Source organism: Phaenicophaeus curvirostris, chromosome 9, assembly GCF_032191515.1.
Source record: "Phaenicophaeus curvirostris isolate KB17595 chromosome 9, BPBGC_Pcur_1.0, whole genome shotgun sequence".
NCBI classification, from domain to species: Eukaryota; Metazoa; Chordata; class Aves; order Cuculiformes; family Cuculidae; genus Phaenicophaeus; species Phaenicophaeus curvirostris.
The window spans coordinates 18432969-18453748 of NC_091400.1; the positions used below are offsets into that span (position 1 = coordinate 18432969).

The window sequence follows — 20780 nt, forward strand, 5'->3', positions numbered from 1 at the left end:
TTTCTGAGATCCAAGAATATCTTTTAGTGAAAAATCTGTCACCACAAAGCTTATTCTCCCAAATGTTTTCCAGGACTTGTACGTATGTTCCAAGACTGTTGGAATGGGTCCAGAGGAGGGCTACAAAGATGATCAGAGGGCTGGAGCACCTCCCATAGGAGGACAGACTGAGACTGGTTGGGGTTGTTCAGCCTGGAGAAGAGAAGGCTCTGCGGAGACCTTATAGCAACCTGCCAGTACCTGCAGGCATACAAGAAAGCTTGGGAGGAACTATTAACAAAGGCTTGTAGTGATAGGACTAGGGACAATAGCTATAAACTGGAGAGGGACAGATTTAGACTAAACATAAGGAAGAATTTCTTCACTATGAAAATGGTGAGATACTGGCACAGGTTGCCAAGGGAAGTTGTGGCTGCCCCATCCCTGGAGGTGTTCAAGGCCAGGTTAGATGAAGCCTTGGGCAGCCTGAATGTAGTGGGATGTGTTCCTGCCCATCACTAGGGGGTTGGAACTAGATGATCTTTAAGGTCCCTTCCAACCCAAACTATTCTATGATTCTATCAGTCTGTTCATTTCACTCATTTATATGAAATGTATTATGGCTTGTACCTGGCCCATGACCTATAAAACTCCCATTCCTAATAACAATGTGGGAGAAGGCTGGACTGACCCTAAAAACCTACCAGAACCCTAGCTGTGGTTACAGAGCTCTCCATTGTAGCAAAAGAAGACAAGTGAAATAATACTGGGATCCTTCCAGTTCCATTTACTACATGAATGGAAGCTTGCATCTTGCCATTATGCCTGGCTGCCAATGGGATCCAGCTCTGTTCACCGCAACGCTTTGGATCTGGTCATTTAGCCAGGTTTTTACCCAGCAAAGTGTACACCCATTCAAGCCATAGGTAGCCAGTTTCTCCAGAGGAACGCTGTGGGAAAGAGTGTCAACGACTTTAATATAATCTAGGTAAACAACATCCACAGCCTTTCACTCATCCGCTAAGTGGGTCACCTGGTCATAGAAGGAGATTGGGTTAGTCAGGCAGGACATGCCTTTCCTAAACCTATGCCGACTGGGCACGATCACCTGCTTATCCTGTGTGTATCAAACGATGTCACTCAGGATGTTCTGCTCCATAACCCTCCCTGGCACTGGCTGGCAGTCCTCTAGTTCATCAGATCCTCCTTCTAGCTCTTCTTGCAGATGGGTGTCACATTAGCTGACCCTCAGTCAAGTGAGACCTCCCCAGTAACCTGGAGTGCTGATAAATGATGGAAAGTAGCTTGGTAAGCACTTCTGCCAGTCAGTCTCTAAATTTCCTCCCAATAAAAAGTCACTTGTGAGACAAGTTCCTCTTACCATTTCTGCTTCCTGCAGGTGGGATATTTAAGAGTTTATGAAGCAATTTGCTATTTCTTAGCTTTCTTACCCAAAACCACCAAGTGCTTGCTGGCAATGCGTAGTCAGTCAGATTTCCATCTTCAGAGTTCCTAGAGGTTTTCAACTGTCTAGTTTTAAAATAGCATTGTATCTTCTACATGTAGGAAAACGTCTTTTTCAACAGGATCAAGATTTGGTCCTTACTTTGCCTTTGCTCCTTTATCTTGTGGGGGTTTTCTTTGCTGACACATCGCCCTCTTGTGGCCTTCCTGCAAGCATGTCAGGGAAAGACAAAGAACGAAGAATATTTAACATTTTCTGTGCCCTCACCACGCAGATTCCTAGACCTTCCAACAGCATGCTGAGTTGCATGTGGTAAGTAGATCTCTTCATAAAAGCAACTATCAAATGCACCTGTAAGTAAAACAGGGCATGGCTAAGTCAACAGTTCTACAAAACTGGATCCAAACAGGAGTGTCACTGGAGTATATTTAAATCTGTTCCTGCTCTTTCCATAAAGAAACAAACCAGAAGACCAGTTCAGGCTTTGGGCTATGAAGACGTAGGATGGGGCAGGCCAGGAAGCTCCGTGAAGACTGAACCATTTTCCAGATGGAGTAAGCAGAGGGAACACAATAAAATGGTTTTACTTGCATATGACTATATTTACCTACCCATTATCACTCAGTCCCCTTGATCTCCTTGACCTTGAGGGGTAAGAAGCAACTGCATGGATGCTGTCTTAGAGGACACTGTTCCAACTCTAGTCATGACATTGAGAGCATCCTCTGCTTTCAGACATGTCTTCGGCGACCTGAGAAGCACTGATTAGGGCTTACAGCTAGTATGCATGTAATCCAGAGGGGCATTTTGTACAGCCACAAAGTGCTTATTCCAGTTCACAAAAGCTGGAAAACACAAATTTCCAGTTCTCTGTTGAAAAGAAGACAAACTCTATTCCTCACATTCATGAGAATTCATTCTTGGTTAGCAAGCGTTAGCCTGTCCTTGAGTGTAATCTTTTCTGCCTGAACACACTACACTATTAGGAAAACTTCCTTCTGGGGTGCTGTCATGTCCGTAGCTGCCTTTGGCAATATAGTGTGCCTCAGGCACAAATTATGGAAGGCACATCTTGCTGCTGCAGGATGAAGTTAGTACATTAAACCATGTGAGGAACCATGTGAGAGGGGTGAAGAACACAATTCTTTTCTACTAAAAAAAACCTAACAGCTTGGAAGCATCTTGACTCGCCGTGGCCTCAAGATGAAAAGGCTTCCTACTGGATCAAAGGCACACTCAGCTGGAAGTGTCAAATGATGTAAACACAAAACAGAGAGGAGAGTCATGCTGTTCTTGGCTACTTTGGGTATTTGCACAGCAATGCTGCTGTTATGATCCCAGTGACGGTGAATCCTTTTAATAATATAACTGAGTTTCAGCATCCCAACTCAAATGTATAAAATAAGTGTTAAGGAAAATGGGCTGATAACTGGGATTCATTTTAAAGACAGAGCTGGGCTGCCATGCATCCAGTTCTGCATGCAGCTTGGATCTGTGGAGTCTGTTCCCCATTGAAGGTCTGAGCACATAGGCCACATCCAATAAGGGAGTGGACTTGCAACTACATCAGCAGTCTGTTACCATTACAGTTACAGACATTACAGTGTATGGATCATGTTCCTTTATATGCTCAATACTTGATTTGCAGGCTCTCTGCCATAAACAGAAACTCTTTGGCTTGCTGCCATGCAACAGGACAAGTCACTGGCACATAGGGCTTGATATTATCACATGAAAATGATCACAATTCTTTTAAGACAGCAAATGGCCCTCCAGTGTAATGCCTTTGGATGGAACTCTCATCTCAGCTTCTGCACCTACCCAGAGTGCAGGGTCAGCTGCAGCCCTGCAGTGGAGAACAATCCCTTTGTTTACTAGCGCTTACATTGCATATCTAGCACCATCTTCACAGAAAAAGCCAGGAATCAGAGCTCGCTGGAACTAGAAGAGAAGTGGTCTTGTTTCAAACCAGCCCTAGTAAGCATTTCACTGACTGGTCAGCTCTAGAGGATGTCCACATATCCAGAACCATTTCCAGCCTTCTGTGGGCCAGTAACTTTTCTGTTCTTAGGGATGGGTAGAGGCCAGGCAGAGAGCTTACAGGGGATCAGGGACTAAGCTCCCAGCTACACACAGGTGCCATATGTTGTAATGAAAACCCACATTCTTCCAGGGAACAGAGGAGCTCCAAGTAGCATCCTCGAGCTTTTACATTTGCAGTCAAACACCTGTGATTCTCCTTCATAACAGCAGAAGACGACAGTACTGTCAAAACCACCAGTGAGTCTGGCTGAATTGTGTCTGGCTCTTGTATAATCTACACATACATGAAACACTGGAGAAGCAAGACTGTAGATGGCCTATCACCTTGTCTTTTTGCCCTTGATGTATTATGCTTCCTAGCATCAGAGATCACCAAGCAGGCCACTGTCTAGGCTGCCGTTCAAATGCCAGTCACTACACATGAAGATTTTAGATCTGTCTGGTTATACCCTCTTATCCAGCCAAACTGCAAACACATCATGAATCCCAAGATGATGATCTGTTAGATTTTAAAACAGGCTGCTGTTCTACATGGTGCTATTTCCTGCAACACAGTAATGATAACTCATCTGTTGGTACCTCTTCCTGTTGGGCTGGAGGATGTTGATTCGCTAATGATACTAAACACCTGATTTGCTTTCACAGGAAGCAAAGTCATCAGACACTAACTCCTCTGGGAGACTTAACCCTGTTCTTTAGGGATGCTCATTGCCAGAAGGCCTTCCTTCAAAGCAAACTCAACTCCTTTAAACCCTACATCAAGACCCCATAAAATAGTATGTTACATTTTAAAACCAAGATTTTTAAAGTGATGGTGAAAGTTCTCAAAAGTCATGTGCGTCACTGCTTATAAATAGTACTAGAGAAATATGTCGATCTTGACTATGTATAGTGGCTGTACATTGTCTTGACAGTATTATCATCTTTACACACTGGCACCTAACTAGACATTCTTCTAAACAGTCTGTAGGAAGTTTGAACTACTTCTTCCCTACATCAGCCCTTGTACTATCCTTGACTGCAATTCCAAAAGCCAACTGGAACTAGTCAGGATCGACAGGTACAGAAAAAAACTTTGAAGCAGGTATTTGCTAAATTGTCAATCTGCAAAATTGTTAATCTAGTAGAGAAGTTTTTTGTGCTGGGCATGCCTCTTCAAAAGCTACTAGGTCAAAATCCCTTGGTAAAGTGGAGGAAGGATCTGCTAAGTTAACTGAGCACGTGATAAAGCAATACGTGCAATTTCACCTGACACACAGACAGTAAAAGAACATAATTGCAGGAATACTTGAAGCAGCCTTCAAGCATGTTCTCTTGTATGATCTCCAGTAGCTGGAAGGACCTTGTCTTTATTAACAGACTCTTTGATAAAATAAGACAACTTGTATAATCTTTCCAACAGGTATGTGAGATTCCAGAGAGATTAATGCAGTTGTTTTATTGTAAATTTATTATAATTAGTCTCTCTATTGCAAACAGATAAAGATCAATACCAAAATGAAGTATTTTGAATACCATGCTCAGAACTCCAAATGCCTGGGTATTTTCTCAATGCAGAGCTCAATGAAGGGAAAAATGAGGTCTAGGTCCTGCTGCTACTAAGGTAAAACATCTTTATAGGTTATGGAGAACTTTTCCTAATAAAAGTATTTAATGTGGGACATAGGATAACATACAGATAGCCGGTATCAACACATGGGTTAGGGACAGGTTTCAACTTTTCACTGCAGAACGACTGAGGTAACAGAACCATCTGAGAAGAGGAAAACATCATTCAGTCTTAAGCCTGAATACAGCCTACTGTATTCAACAGATAGAAGTTACTAGCCTTGATGTCAGCTGTAACCAAATCCTTGTCAACACACAGAACTGCTGTTGTGTAAATTAGAGATCAGTCTGATTCACAGCCCAACTCCAGTTTAAAGACTGTTGTGATTTCATCGTTTCTCCAGTTTTTTGTACTTGGCTTCTGCAGAAGGAAAAATAAAAATATTTTAGGACTAGGCAGGTAGAAGCTTTGTATCCTCTAAGCTGCTATACATCTTAAAACTCAGGTTAATTTAGAGGATCACTCAGGATCAATTTTCCTAAAGTATTTAGGCAAATATAATTGTAGAATTAAAAGAACCAGGTGCTTAAGTCAGACAACTACTATTAATTTAAGCCAAGGGGACTTCAATGGCTGGTGGAACTTTATTAATTCTTGTATTTGCAAGATTAAACAGCTGAATTTAAAATTTAGGTCAGTGCACACTGCAGAAGAGAAATCAAACCTCACTAATAAGCAGTAGTTCAACAATACCTGTACTAGTTCTCCTCCATACAACTTGGCATATTAATCTTTTCCCAACACCTGCCACTTCACATACAATGTTTGTTGTTCAAAAGCAGGGCAAAACTCTGCTGCAAAGTCAACTCTGCAGCTCAAACTTGTTAAATAAAGGAGTTCACTTTGTAATTTGTTTGCAAGGGCCTACACTGCCAGGTAGTAACAGCAGAGGACAACAGTTACCAAGTTTTTTGGAATACGCATCCAATTTATAAGCTGCCTGCTCAAGAGCTGCAACCTGCTCCTCAATTAGGTTGATTTGTTCCAGATATGGTTGAAGAGCAGCATCTTAAAAAAGCAGAAAAATATGTCAGTTCTTAATAATTCATTACCAAGAAACAGTTCATGCTTGAAACAAAAGTTTCTCATTACACTTTAAAAGCTCATTCCTTCCCCTGCCCCAAAAGCAAGTGGCAATACTGATAAAACATTTTGCGCTTTGCTGGAACATGGCTAAGGGTACCAGCTAAACTCAACACAAGTAACAATACAATGTGAATCAAAAGAAGTGTTATTTCATTTCCATCAGATCCAAAACTTGGGTAAAGCACCACATAAAGATGTGTTTTCTCTTATGCTCTTTGTAGTCTATAGTTGTAAAGAAATATTCAATATTTTCAATTGTAAAGAATATTTCAATATCCAATGCATTGTATAGCAGCACGTATATTTCAGTGAGTTTTCTGTCCTCCACCATATAATGGAGTGTGAACTATCTAAGATGCTTCATTTCCCAAACAAGTGTACCATTCATTATACCCCTGCCTTATTTGATTTACTTACATTTTTTATTTAAATCCTTCAGATTTCTACTGATGTTTATAGCAATATCCTTCATTTCTAGGTACTTCAAGCTAGTCAGCTTATTCATGTTTTCCAAGAGTTTGTAGTCTTCGCTGGTGGCTTAAAAAAAATAGAGTTTATTTTAATTAAAAGTTGATGTGGTTTGCATTGTGTGTAGACTCTTTAAGAGGACAAGAGATGTCAAACCAACAGCCAAATATAACAAAGAATAGTTTATATGGTAATGCAGATATTTGTATAACATTCTACAAAAAAAGAGATGGCATTCTGTGAATTCTAAAAGCCATGTAGACTGATGAATATTTATTCACCTGTGTTTGTTTGGAGGGTTTTTTTGAGGAAAAAAACCTAATTCCTCATGTTTCTACTCTTATTTTGTCAGTTAAACACTGATGTTTAGAAAACTGATGACATAAATCCAGACTGGTATTTGTACCATATACCATTCAAGTCCACACAAATCAGTAGTGCTATGGAGTGTTTTCAAAACTAAAGCCTATGGAATTCATTAACTGTTTAGCAGTTAATTTTGTTCCCATTCATGCTGCACAGCAGTTTATTTCAAAGCATGAATGTTAGAAAACACCTGTACGATCTTCACTCACACTCAGAAAGAAAATAGCTGCACATCCCACTCAGTCACGTCTTTCCTTATTAACCTAAGTCACTTTGTTTGGTTTTCTATGTACAAGCTTCCGCAGGAGTAAAAAGGATTTTTTTCAAGATGCTTATATCAGACTCAATTTTTTTAAAAAATATTTGTGCTAATCTGGGACTTCATTACTATGTCTAATCTCTGTGCGGTTAGTAGTCTAACAACATGCCAGATTTGAAATGCCTGTCTTGATAGACGTGCTCCAAATATGTATAGTGCAGACAAAATACACAGTAGATTTCTTTAAAATAGAAGAAACAAACACTTAGTTGCAAGTCAGTATTGCAGCATCTTACCTGTCAGTTCACCTGTTAAATAAATGGCCATTTTGTTGAACATGTCTTTACAGAGTTCATTGATGTCGGCCTCTGCTGGTTCCTTAGCTTCCTCTGCCGTTTCAACAGCAGGATCCTCTAATCAAGGAACAGACATTACAGGGTTAGGGGAAAGTTAGCAGATACAGAAATACACCATGAAAATTGGATGGTCCCATTTCTTTTTCAAGCTGACACCGCCTACTTTCCACGTAAGTCATCTACGCTAAGCGCTAACACACGCAGGCAGTTTCCTTCAAGTCGCATCACAATTACTTCGAAACAACACTGAAGGGAACACTGAAGGGACAGGCACCCGGCCCGACCTCACTGCAAACCGTCAGCCCCCGCCTGCGCTTGGATGTCAGAAGGAATTCGGGAGGAACTTCGAGGGACTTTGTGCACAACGCCACGGATGTTTACGTGCGGACACCGCCTCGGAACACCACGACAGACCCCCAGCCCGTTTCCCGAGGGGCCCCGGGATGCGGGGGTGAGGCCGGGATGCGGCTGGGACCTGAGGAACCGCCGGGATCCAGGGCAGCCGCGTGCCCGCCCCGCCGGGAGGAGGCCGGGCCGAGGCCGGCAGCGCCCGAACCCGCCGCGCCCCGCGGGGCGAACCCGGCCGCGGCCCCTTACGCTTGGGTGGCTGCGCGCCGGCCTCCGCCAGCCCCTCCGCCAGCCCCTCCGCCGCGGTCGCCATGGCGACAGAGCCCCCTCCGCCGCGCCCGCTTCCGCCCGCCGCCCCGCCACGCGCAGGCGCCGATGGGGGCGGGCCGGGAGGCGGGGCCGGAAACGGGAAGTTGGAAACCGAGAGGTCGGAAACGAGGGCTGGGAGTTGGGAGGGCTGGGAATTGGGAGGGCTGCGAACCGGCGCACGGGAGCCGGGAACGAGGGGCTGGAGCCGGATCCAGGCCCAGGCTGCCGGTAGGAGAGGCCCCCGGTGGCGCGGGTGCGCGATGGACAACGGCTGGAGTTGCGGGAGCAAGAACAAACGTCCCTCTTCACAGCGGGAGGGGAAAGGCAAATGCCGATGCGAAACGTGGCACGAGTTTACTTTTTGCTGGCTGGTAAAAGCAGTGTGGCAGCACAGGAAGAGCAGGGTTTGTGCTTGTCGTGCCTGCATCGTTACTTTGGTTCCTTCCCTCTAACCATGACTGAATTATTTATTGCAGGAGCACTAGCACTATCAGCTACAGGCCAGTTTCAGGGGCTGCTGCCAGCCTGGCCCTTGGCAAAGCCACCAGCCTTTTGTTAGAGAACGTCTTCCTTTGGCTTAGCTGGTCCACTCGCATCTGAGGTTTTAGTGTAGCTTAAAAGTGGCTCTGCTTTTGCTAATTATGCAAGGATACAGCTGCTGGCATGATAGAGCCTGTCCTGCCGTGACTGCGGTAAGCATTGCTGTAGTTGCCACAGCAGTGGTTACGTGGGGTTTTCCAGTCCACAGTGGAAGTAGCCCTATATATAAGTAGTGTAGCTAAGCATTAAGTCTGTTAAAAAGATATGTTATTGCTAAACGTATATATATAATTTTTATTAAAAAAGGGAATTTCCTCCCCTCCTTATAAGTAGTAAATTATGTTTTGCTGTTGGTGGTTTGGGGGGATGGTTGATTTGGTTGTTTGCGTTCCTTTTCCTTACACTACAACAATATCTATTTCTCCTCTAAGATTAGGATGTTTTAGATCACTGCTGTTTAGGTTTTAATCAAGCAAAAGTTGTTTCTGCAAGTAACTTCCACTGAGAAGCTACTAGAAGTATAACTTTTCTTAAGAAGATCTCATTCCCTGTACTGACTACAAACTCAAATACATCTCCAGAATACTGTGGATGGTCTCTGATTCTCCTCAGGTGTGATGGACACTAACAAGGGGCAACATATCAATGCATAAATGCCATCATCATCCTATACCACTTGTGATGGAGAAGCTCATATGTTCAAAGGAAAATGTTTACCTTTTAATGTTTCCTGTATAAGTTGGCCACAGAAGAATAATGCTTTCCAATATAGAGTTCGATATGCACTTAAGGAATTTGGAGAATTATATTCTCTTACCAAAAAAATCACTCATGTAATGTAAATTAATGCACTTCTTAAAAACTGAAATCATACAATTGCGTGCAGACATAAACAAGGGGAGGGGGTTCCTATCTGAAGTCCAGTTAAGTCAGCTGAAATCTTTTGGCAGTCTTCAGGAGGCTCTAACAAGCTTAGCAGTTTGAAGACCAGATAAGCTGCAGAGCAAGGCAATGCAGGAATCTATGTGAACTTTCTCATAAACCGGAGTTTTGCATAGGCAATGATAAGGAAGATAACAGTCATGCTGATAAGAGCCACTATGTTTTCCCACATTGCCCAGTCAGTAGGTGTAATTCCTTGGCTGCACAGGTATGCTTCACCAGAACACCTGCAAAAAAGCATGGGGCAGAAGTTTGTATTACTGTGTGGTGCAAGTCTTCAGGTAATCACTTTTATTCCTATTCCACAAAGATTCTTCTACCTTCAAGTCTGCAAAACAGGTGACAGTAATAGAGTAACTTCATAACCTATCACTAATAAAAGCTTAAATGATAAACTTAGATCTCTGGTTCTCATCCTTTTTCAGTAGTCCTAACAGTTGTCTATAAATAGCTGGCAATTTATGAGTAAGCCTCAGAACTACATTAAGCTGTGGTAAGTGCAACAGCATTAGTTTCATACAACAGTCATTGGCGTCACATGGGGGGGATCCAAAAGCTGTGAGAACGGTGCTCCAGCACCATTCCCTGCAATAACCTCAGTTTGCCAGCCCTCTAGCATGTGTTGCAGAACTTGCATGGTTACAGCTTAAGGTATCAATAGTCAAGAGTATTTCAAATGGGGCAGTAGCACCTTAGCCTCCCTGCAGATACAGCAGAGAGCCAATAGTTACAAACTCCGAAGGGCAGGCGTGTTTGTGATCACAGGTCTACTGCTTCCAGCAACTTTATAGCTGTCCACACATTGCATTTCCATTGCTAAGTGACACCAGGTTCAAGAAAAGCGATAAGCTGGGGTTAGGTTATTAAAAAGAAATCTTAATTTAGCTTATCTGCCTATTTTTAGGAGTGAAGTTTCATCCCTACTTCAGTCTTGGGTAATAGTGAAGTTCTACTATGTAATCCTAAAATACATTATTTCAGGACATATTATTGAAGTTGTCTTGTGAGCAGTTATTCTGTGAATAATAGAAAAATTTGAAACGGTCAGACTTTTCTTTAAGCAGGCTGTCACAATTCAGACCCAAGAACCACCATGAGCTAGAGACTTACATTTCTCCTGAAATATCAAGGGGACAACTGCCTGCGTCTCCCACAGATGCTGTAATATTTGGTTTCTTCTCACCACAGAAATAGAGATCTCTGAACTCATTTACTTGAAGAGCCTAGGGATAGAGACATCAGATTTTTACAGAATTAGTGACTTAGAGTGCTAAAACAAACACCACAAAGGAACTTGATTATTGGAAGAAATATCACCTTTCTTGGAATTGTATGTTTATGTTCCTTTTCATTTTGAAGCCTTTAATTACTGACTTTCTGAGGAACTGCTCCAATTTCTACATGCAGGAGCACCAAACATAGTTTAGTGTCCAAGTCTTTGGATTTAAAGCTACATTTCAGAGATTTAGCCATGGATTTCTGTCTTGCCAGCTACAAGGTCCTGCTCATCCACTTTCATCTGGGTTAACCTACTGACCCTGAAAACTATGTGGCTGCATGCAGACACCCCAGCACCATAGTGTTTAGAATGACTCACTCCACTGCTGTCCAAGCAGCACTAATTTTGTGGCACAAAGAATTTGCTCAGTCTCTGAGACTTTCACCTCTCACACAGAGATTAACTTTTGCTTCCTTTTGGAGGTTGGCTGGTTACCATTTTCATGCAATGAGAGGAACCAAATCTGACTTCTAAGATAACTTGATTTATACTCAAAACCTCACCAGGAAGGAGCAATATGGCCACGTTGCTCACAGGAGACCAATGCTACTTTCTACTCACAGTGAGGCCATATCGGGGGATGCTGAAGTACTTGAGCCAGTTCAGCCAGTCCATTATAGAAGGGAGGTTTACTAAGAGGCCTGAAAAGATCTGAAATAGAACAGAAGAGACTCCTGAGTCACAAACTGTTTATTGCAAACAATGCCTTTCTTGCATAGATATTGCAGATGCCCAGCAGAGGTGCACTGGGATAGATGGACCTCCTACTGCTGTTACATCTGTGCTTACAGGCACAAGGTTCAAACCTTGCAGTATTCCCAGCCAGCTGGTCCAACAGAACACCCAAGTACTCCAGTGGAACTGCTTGCAAAGATGTCGGTACGGTTTTCTACATCCACACGTGAGCTAAGTAGCGTGCATCCTAACAACTTCTTATTCTGTAGGACTGTGTCCTATGGTAGAGTTAGCCAGAGGCTAGAGGAGGATGACTGGGAGATGAGGAAGTGGAGAAACAAGAAGGAAACCATGGGGAGCCTTAAGGGCTGTTTCAGCTTCCCCCTCTGACCTATACCTTCTATTTGTGTTCTCTCCTGCCTAGAGCTTTTACTGCTTAGCAAAATTAGACTTCATAGCTAAGCATGATGCCTCAGGCTGTGCTTCATCACAAGTGTTTTTGTGCTTACGCTGCTGCCTTTCAGGATGTGCATGTACCATTCCTCATATGCTGTGACTTAATGCATATCAGCTGCCCTACGCTATGCGTGCACACTTCTCACCCATAACAAGGATTTGAAGCAATATGCTATCACTTAGCTTATTGCAAACGCAGGTTAAGTTGCAAATCAAAGAATACAGAATGCACTGTGGGCTCAGAATTTGTACACAGATAGCTACCGGGAATCACCTGACAGGAGGTAGTTTTTACTCTAAGGTAACTTGATGGGCCTCACAGTCAAGAAGTTTCATCACTAACATTATCTCTTTGAAAAATAATTCACATCCCTCATCTATGAGTAGTCAAAATTCCTTTCTCACTTGCTCTCTTCCTTCAATGTCCTTGAAGAGGACTATTGAAGTAATATCTGGAACCCAAGGACAATACTGAATTAAAATAAAGAAAGGACATGCTCCTGCTAATCCTACTGGGCCACAAAAAATTATGCAATTAAAATAAATCGATTTAAAGTTTACTTCAAGATTTTTTTCCTTTTACATTATCTAGCTGATCACTCAGATTTCTAATACTGGCAAGGCAAGCTTTTTTTTAAATCAATTTTTATAAAGACAATTTAAAAAAGCCCAACCTTTTGGGGGGCTCACTGTTTGCAAAGCTCTGGGAGCATCATACCTACTGAATTGCACCCAAACAATTATTTGGCCCTTATACTACAAATTGGCAGAAATCCATCTTTGACCATAGAGACAATAAAATCAGGCATGGGGCTAACATACTACTGGACTGTGGATTCTTAGCCTGCTTAGGGCTGGCTCAACTCAGCCTTCTCAGCCTGTCTCAGCTGCTTCCTCACCTCCACCACATGAGCACACCCTCTCTTATAGACTTACAAGCATAAGGACAAAACAAATGGTGATGAGCAGATTCGCCACAGCCACCACATCCATCCCAGCACTGATAGCCAGAGACATGGCCGTGGCAGTGTAGGACACCAGTATCAGGCTCAGCATGAAGAAGAAGAATCGGCCTGTGACAGCTTGGTATCCTGTCAAAAAACAGGAAGGAAAGTGTTCAGTAAACAACTACATTATGAATCCCAGAAAGGTACCCTTGGACTCCTACACAAGGCAGGAAGAGTGTGAAGAAAGACCAAGTTTGGAGTTGGCAGGAACTATGCATGCTTCAAAGGCATTACTGAAAGATATGGCTGAGCGGGTCTCTGTCTCAGATTGCCGGTGTCTCTGCCCCTGCCCCAGAGTCCTCCGAAGTTATGATGCCAAGCACTTAAATCAGTTGAAAGTTCAACTACTTTTGTGTTACAGATATAGGAATTAAACTCCAGCTACGTCAAAAACCAAACGTGCTGGAAGATGACAGGTTCAACAAAAGCATCAATTCTTTACCAATCATCCAGTAACTGATGCATGAGAATATGATGGCTGGAGCAGTTCTCATGGGCAGCAGATCTCCTATCATCAAGGCCAGGAAGTAGGCAGACACACGGTAATATCCGCTGGTGTACTGATGGCTGCGAGGACAGGAAGGAGGGGAGTTGTACAGGTTATGCAGGAAGCAGGCTCAGGATGCGTGTCTGCTTTACTCTGATTCGGCTTCTATTCCTTCTATCACTGACTCCTCTATATACAAGCTGTTTATTTTCTCTGTGCCATCACTTCCCAGTCTATAAAATGAGGGCTGATCACAGGCCCTACAGTCATACTGGAAGCCCTCTGAGGAAAGTGAATGAAAGGTTATGTCACTGCTAAGTAATCATAGAATCATAGAATCACCAGGTTGGAAAAGACCCATCAGATCATCAAGTCCAACCATTCCTATCAAATACTAAACCATGCCCCTCAGCACCTCGTCCACCCATCCCTTAAACACCTCCAGAGAAGGTGACTCAACCACCTCCCTGGGCAGCCTGTTCCAGTGCCCAATGACCCTTTCCATGAAAAATTTTTTCCTAACGTTCAGCCTAAACCTCCCCTGGCAGAGCTTGAGGCCATTCCCTCTCATCCTGTTCCCTGTCACTTGGGATGTAATGTATTGGAAAAAAGCTCCTAAATCTCTTTTCAAAGAGAATGATCTTTTACACAAGAGAATTAGTAAGTATTACACTGCTGTTAACTAGAGAAACACCTCGTGCACAGCTAACTTGTACAACTGCTTCCCAGGAAGAAGGAATGGTACACAACAATGGGAAAACACATTTAGGATATCAACTGGCCTCCAGCTCACAGGGCAATTAGATGTCACTATGATTGTCTTGCTGCTTAACAGAGCTCATGAAAAGATGCTTTAATTGGTGAGGTGCCAAAATCACCATTGAGACAGCTGGGTAGGCTAAGCTGTTAAGCAAGGCAGACTAGCAAGACATGTCAGTGTGAGGGAGGTTCACTCCTGAGCAGCTGTTAGGGGCAATATTAAGCTTCTCTGAGAAAGCTGTGGGTGGACATGTGCATTCCAGGCACAGATCTCCAATTTCTTCTTTACTGCATAGGATCCATCTCTTGCCCTTTCATTCCATGAGCTGGGGGCTGTTCCAAACTACATTTTCAACACATATGTATATATACATGTGTGTATAGAATATACACACTCATTTACATACATATATACACAGAGAAATGTGTTTGATTATTAGGAAGCTCTTGTAAGCCAGGCAGCAGCCCTCTGAGTATCCCTTGCAAAGCTTTTCCAAGAACTCTGCCTTCATCTTTGTACAGTCTTGGCACTTTAGGACCATTGCAAGACAGTATTTCAAGCCTGTCAGCAAGAGGGCAGGCAGGGTTCACATGCAGACTTCAAAAAAAGCTGTTACCAAAAATGGGTAGGAAAAGGACTTCTCAATAAAACATGACACAGCAAGAAAATAAAGGCATTTTGTTTCTCCCCTCCTTTCCCCATCTCTCAGCATTTTCGCTCCCTGCTTTACAGACCAATTTAGCATCACTATTACAATCTGATGTTGCAAGGGAGCAATTAAGTCTTGGGCGGAAATCATTTTGTTTAGCCTGTAAGATACTCCCCCGCCTCCCTCCATGGTATGAGACAGTTAAAGTGCCTCACTACTTACACAAATAGTTTCTTGTCTCTAATGAACAGCTCAATTGCAGAGACACTGGAAAAACACTGGTTTGTGGTGACAAAAAACAAGGATCCAACCCTAGAAAGCAAAATAGAACAGGCAAAAAGTAAGGAAACAAAGCAGATAAATACTGACAGCCTCAGGCATCACCATAACAAGAAGTCAGTGCTTTTCTGTCTCTGTCCACAGAACAGAGATACTTAATTGTACTATTGTAGATCTTAATTGTAAAACCTGGGTTATTCCCTTTCACATCACCGTTGTACACATGTGTGAGCCCAGAAGAACTGTGGTCCTTTTAGAACCTCTGGCAATACCATGCTGCAGTGCACCGAGGCTCGTGAACCCAACCCTCCCTGGGGTCCAAGTGGATCCCAAGGCCTTCCCTGTGGCTGAAACCTGCCTGCTACAGATAGAAAAAAAGAGCAAGACAGTGGCTTTCCAACTTACCGATTCTGAATGCCACTTCGATCCAGTTTTACACCAAAAAAGATGGCACCCACAACCAAGGCTAGAATTACAGTCACTGCTATCTAGAAGGGGAAAGAAAGAGAAAAAGGAGTCCTTCAAATAAATAAATAGGGACAGACTTATTATTAAGGCATATAGGGTTTAAGATTCACACTTGCCTAAAACCTCGCTGTTTTAAGTACAGCTATGACATAGACAATTAAAAGCCTTAAGGCAAATTTTCTGAGTTTATCCTCTTCATTCTTCCTCTGATCATATTTGGCTGGGAAAGGTTAGTAGAGGCACACTCAAAGAATAACTCAGCTTAAAATTTCAAATGAGAAAAAAAATTAACATCCCCATAGAAGCTTCCCATGTGAACCAGAGAATGGAGCATTTCCCCCCACCCTAGAGTCTGCAGTGCAGTTGGCCCTTTTGCTAAACTAAAATGGAGATTTTTTTTCAAAGGCAACAAAGGTAGCTGGACATCTCAGTCCACTTAAGTGGCAGTGGCACAGGACTTCCCTGTTGCCCTAGCTGCCTTTGTAAGCAAAATTCTGTCCTACAAACTGCAGATTGTGGGACTGAGAGCAGAGGGAGTCTGAGACTTCTAGCTGTGGTTACCTACTTGTGCAACGGAGGCCTGTGGGTTCCTGATCAGGTTTTTCAGGGAACGCTTGGAGACCCAGTACAGCTGGGTAAGGAATCCATTTGCATAGGTAATCTCATGCCCCTGCTTGGATACTCTCCGTTTGCTTCCTTGTCCAAGCTCCACTTTAGCCAGTGCTTCCTTTGTGCTCTTATACAGGCTGGAGTCGAGATATTTCTGGTGCAGCACATCTACCACACTGCTGTCCACGTTATCTCCTGCCACTCCATTTTCACTGCTCACCTCTGAGTGAGAAAGACAAGATGTGGCTTGCGATTGCCCATGAACCCTACCCTCAGACATGACCCATCAACATGCTCAGCCATTTTGGAGCCTGAATAAAACAAAAACAAAAAACCAGGAATGTGCCGAGAATCTGAATTGTTCAAGCCTTAGCTCTGAGCTCAAGAGGCTAGCTTGAGTGAGAGGGTTTCCCCACAGTTTTAATCAAACCTAGCTAACCTGCTTGTTCTTTGTGGCAGAAAAATGGTCATATTCTTGGAATGAGGCACCAAACTCTCTTTGTTTCACTGACTTTTGGCAAAATGAATGTTTGCTCTGGTCCATTTCCTTATCCCCAAAAATCACCATTATGAAAACTGTTCCCTTATAATTCTTCAGTCATGAGTATGCTACAGCATCACCAAAAAAATATTTCCCAACATTTCACTCACTATATTGTTAGAAAGTTTATTCTCTAATCTAGTTCCAATCTTTCTAAACTCCTTAGCCTATCTACCCTGTCTTTTCTGCAGCAGCTTCTTAAGTGACTGAAAACTTCCGTTTTCTGTTGGCTGTTTCTTAAGATGAAGCAATTCTAGTTTTTCAGTATTTCCTACGTAGGCTTTTTAAGTTACTGATATTTATCATTGCTCTCCTATATTACTGAAGCAAGAAAAAAGAAAATCCCTTTTCAGAGTTTTCTGAGCTCTTTAAAGAAGCCCAAAGCAAAGTATATCTATTAGCAGGAAAAATAAAAAGATAATGAAATGCTCTTAGACTGGAGGAAATTCAGAGAATAAAAGCTTGCCATCACCACATACTACTACTTCCCTTCTACATCAACCAATAACAGATTTCTCCTTCACAATATACCTTTTCCTGTGTCCACAGGTCTGTGCTCTTCCTTGCTTGCTGCCACAGCAGTAGAATCACCATTTATGATATCAAGGAAGAAGTCAGCTGGATTGTTGAAGGGTTCACATTCATATCCTTAAAAAAACCAAACAAACAAAAAAAAAAAACCCCACACATGCAACTTGTTTGTATTGCAGACAGCACAGCTTGGAAGGTCAGGTCCAATACTATATCACTTTCACAATCCTGTTACAAGAAAACTTCACTGCTTTCCATGAGCATTAGCTTACAGCAAAAGAATGGGCAGGATTTAGGAGATGGTGATACTGAGGTTTCTAAACAGATCTTCAAAGTTCCTTATTCTCCACTGATTTCAGGTGGGAGAAGACTGCAACTTGTTTCTACACAATTCAGCACGGACAACACTAGTTACCTTCCGAGTGCTGTTCAACTACATCCCACTCTGAAAGACATGCATTTCCTCAGTAGAGGTTGTTGGATGTCTGCCCTGCAGGCTCAGATGCTTGCTCTAGAAGCTCAACTCTTTTTTGTGTTCCTTTGGTCACAGGGAGTGTTGTCCAAAAGCAGCTTCTTATAATATAGTTCTAGCTATGGGACGAGGAGGAAAGAAAAAAAAAACAACCAAGTATGTTTATTCTATAGCATTCCCGAGAGAATGGAACTGAAGTGGGATACTAAGAGGAGGAGTTGAACTAGTGAGATTGGTTAAAGCATCTCCCATAAAGCCAGGGAAGCCTTACAATCAGACATGTCCATAGCTGCATCTAGACTAGATTAGAAATTCACTCCACATTCTCTGTCCAATGTAGTCAGAAACCCTGACCATGCCTGCTTATTTGGAAGAGGGGCAGCCACCCAACAGTGCAATTATTAGCCCACCTTAAGACACAGCATCATTTTGTCCTTTTGGTCGTGCATCTACATTCAGACTAGAGCAGCTTCTTGGATCAGTTCCTACAGATTGCTGCTAGTCTGCAGGCTTTAGTTCAAAACTCCATAGAGTCTGCCATCTAGGGCTGGTAGAACTACAAGCATCATATTATCTATTGTGTTCATGTTTCTAAATGTCCAAGAGGTTCTGGGGTTTTGTCCTAATGCAAGGCAAAACAAAGGCAAGAAACAGCTATGCTCTGTGTTGTCTAAAAAAGGTTGGTTTTATAATTTTGGGTTTTTTCCTGCTCTAACTGTTCAGACCTTATGTGTACAGCCTCTTCTATACTAGTGATAAAAAAGCACAAGTCCATTATCCACTGCTAGGATAAGAATGTACTCACAGATTAAACTCCTTAGCCAGTTTCCCTTGTACTTGGCACAGAAGACTCACCGATGGAACTAAAGTACTCCAGGGCCTGATTTGCAGGACCATGGTACAGCACCTTTCCCAAAGCTAGTAATGTCAGACTGTCAAACAGTTTGAATATGGAATAGCGGGGCTGGTGGATGGAAAATATGATGGTTCGTCCTCTTCTTGAGAGCCTGAAAAAGAAACAAAATATCCCTCAAACACACCACACTTTGCATTTTAGAAAGGTCATGTTAACCCAAGAAAAAAATAAGTATCCAAATCCAAGATAAATACTTGTCAGCTTCTCAGAGTCTCAACCCAGAAAAGCTGTAGTTCTTCCTTCTCTGTCACTGTGCCGGATGCTGCCTGCAATACCTTGACAGCACCCGTCATTACAAGATATAGTCATTACAGTCCATGCAGACAAAGCATGATGTTGTCTGTAGCTAGCAAAGGTTGAGGCTGCAGCTGTGTATAAAGCCTCCTTACATGTTTTCTATACCAGGCTTCAACTTGACTAACTGGAACAGTCCTACTGCACTCAATGGCACTTTACATACTACACTTTACAGAGAAGTCTGTGGAAGTCTGGCCAGTTGAGATTTCTCTTAGATCTGCTGAAGATTTATTCTCTAGCAAAGTCAAAACTAATTTTCCTTCAGGTTCGTCAGACTGTCTTTCAAGTGCTTTAGTACTGATGCCCCACAAGTATCCTTGCCAGTCAAAGACCTCTGTTCACAAACAGCAGACCAAAATTTCCTCCCAAGCAAAACCAAACAAAATGCCACAAATCCAGAAGGAGGGTTAGGAACTTCTTCACATTAAATAAGCCTTATCTGATCCTCTTTGTATCAGAAGACAGTTCATCACCAAAAAATAGAAGACGAAGGTAAACACTGACAATAAATCTGCACGTGAATTCTGATCTGAGTTCAAGGATGTTGCCAGAATGGAGGAAGAGACTCAGCTGGAAAGCCTAGAAATCATGATTACAAGGCCTGACCTCCCAGTCAACCCCTCTCTGTGGCAGAAGGAAGCTGTCCAAGCTACATCTGCTTTTCGGGCTTCAGTCCAATGCATGCTGTGGAAAGATTCCCATCAACTTTAGAAGGCTTTGGATCAGATCCAAATAAATAATTTACCACCACTTCTGAGTCTATTTGTCTAGCTTTTTTTTTTTAAAAAAAAATAATAAACAGCACTGTAGCTACTTGGTCATAACAGCATTCCTTTTCAGTAATGAGCTGACAACATAATTGCAGCAGAGCCCTGAAGAACTGAGTCTTACTTCTTCAAGAGGATGAGGACTGCATTGGCTGTACTGGCATCAAGGCCAGTTGTTGGTTCATCCAGAAAAAGGACTGGTGGCTCTGTGATGAGCTCCATCCCAATGTTGGTTCTCTTCCGTTCTCCTCCAGACACTCCCCGGATCAGTTCAGTTCCTACCTACAAGCAGAAGAAATCAGGTATTTGCAACAAGATCTAGTCAGTGCATGCTCAGGTCTCTCCACACCCAGTAGCCCTTTTCATTTTCAGTGTCCCAGCAGTGAATTCTAGGGCCAGGAGCATATGACAGGTCTGACTCAGTGTGAGGGACTGTGGAGCAGTAAGCAGAGTCTGATTTTCAGAGGTAGCAGGCACCTTAAGACTTCAGGGAACAAGGATGACACTGACAAGAAAAAGCCAGAATGAGTCAGAGGTAGCATTGCTGTTTAGGGATGCCTTTTGTTGGTAGCTCACCCGCTGCTCATGTGAAAGTGGGGTAAGTAAATTAAAACTAAACTAAGTTTAAAAATGCTGCCAGGAGAAACAAGCTCTGCACATGACTTCTCCATCGTAGCCCAGCTTTCCATCCCTTACAGCCTTCAGCACTGTAAAAACAATTTCCCTGTCTTGTCCCACAATGCCAGGAAGTGACTGAGCAGCTTTCCAAGGGGCTATGACTAGGCAAAAAAAGTCACCCTTTCTGAACTTATAAAAC

At 42.8% G+C, this 20780-nt stretch overlaps 2 protein-coding genes across 4 annotated transcripts in view; both read right to left on the reverse strand.

The window, feature by feature from the left end:
- Window positions 1-4587: 4587 nt before the first annotated feature.
- Window positions 4588-8350, reverse strand: BLOC1S2 (biogenesis of lysosomal organelles complex 1 subunit 2). 2 transcript variants are annotated; one of them, XM_069863999.1, is made up of 5 exons: window positions 8229-8350; window positions 7572-7688; window positions 6600-6719; window positions 5991-6104; window positions 4588-4628 (listed from the first exon to the last, which is right to left on the reverse strand). In XM_069863999.1, exons 1-5 carry the CDS (start codon window positions 8290-8292, stop codon window positions 4603-4605), a joined length of 441 nt encoding a protein of 146 aa, XP_069720100.1. In that variant the 5' UTR covers window positions 8293-8350; the 3' UTR covers window positions 4588-4602. The 2 variants fall into 2 exon arrangements, with proteins under 2 accessions (XP_069720100.1, XP_069720101.1); XM_069864000.1 differs by lacking the exon at window positions 4588-4628 and adding an exon at window positions 4905-5456 and having other exon boundaries at window positions 6000-6104.
- Window positions 8351-9667: 1317 nt separating this feature from the next.
- LOC138724321 (broad substrate specificity ATP-binding cassette transporter ABCG2-like) overlaps window positions 9668-20780 on the reverse strand; it is a 434882-nt gene continuing 423769 nt past the window's right edge. For both annotated transcript variants that reach the window (XM_069864276.1, XM_069864275.1), the window contains 11 exons: window positions 20088-20245; window positions 18839-18990; window positions 17512-17628; window positions 16396-16661; window positions 15768-15850; window positions 15306-15395; window positions 13630-13754; window positions 13117-13271; window positions 11611-11700; window positions 10881-10993; window positions 9668-9997 (listed from right to left, as the gene is read on the reverse strand). In XM_069864276.1, the coding sequence (XP_069720377.1) occupies window positions 9850-9997; window positions 10881-10993; window positions 11611-11700; window positions 13117-13271; window positions 13630-13754; window positions 15306-15395; window positions 15768-15850; window positions 16396-16661; window positions 17512-17628; window positions 18839-18990; window positions 20088-20245 (1497 nt within the window). In that variant the 3' untranslated portion in view covers window positions 9668-9849. The remainder of the gene's footprint in view (window positions 9998-10880; window positions 10994-11610; window positions 11701-13116; window positions 13272-13629; window positions 13755-15305; window positions 15396-15767; window positions 15851-16395; window positions 16662-17511; window positions 17629-18838; window positions 18991-20087; window positions 20246-20780) is intronic.

Bases quoted from the DNA above. Each gene is read 5' to 3' on its own strand.
- BLOC1S2 (XM_069863999.1), bottom strand. From the start codon at position 8,292: ATGGCGACCGCGGCGGAGGGGCTGGCGGAGGGGCTGGCGGAGGCCGGC. The intron at 6,105-6,599 runs GTAAGTAAATCA...TGCTTTTTTAAG, and splicing joins GAAGGATTTAAATAAAAAAT to ATGCTGCTCTTCAACCATAT. The intron at 4,629-5,990 runs GTCCTCTGCTGT...AGGCATGCCCAG, and splicing joins CAAAAAACTTGGTAACTGTT to CACAAAAAACTTCTCTACTA.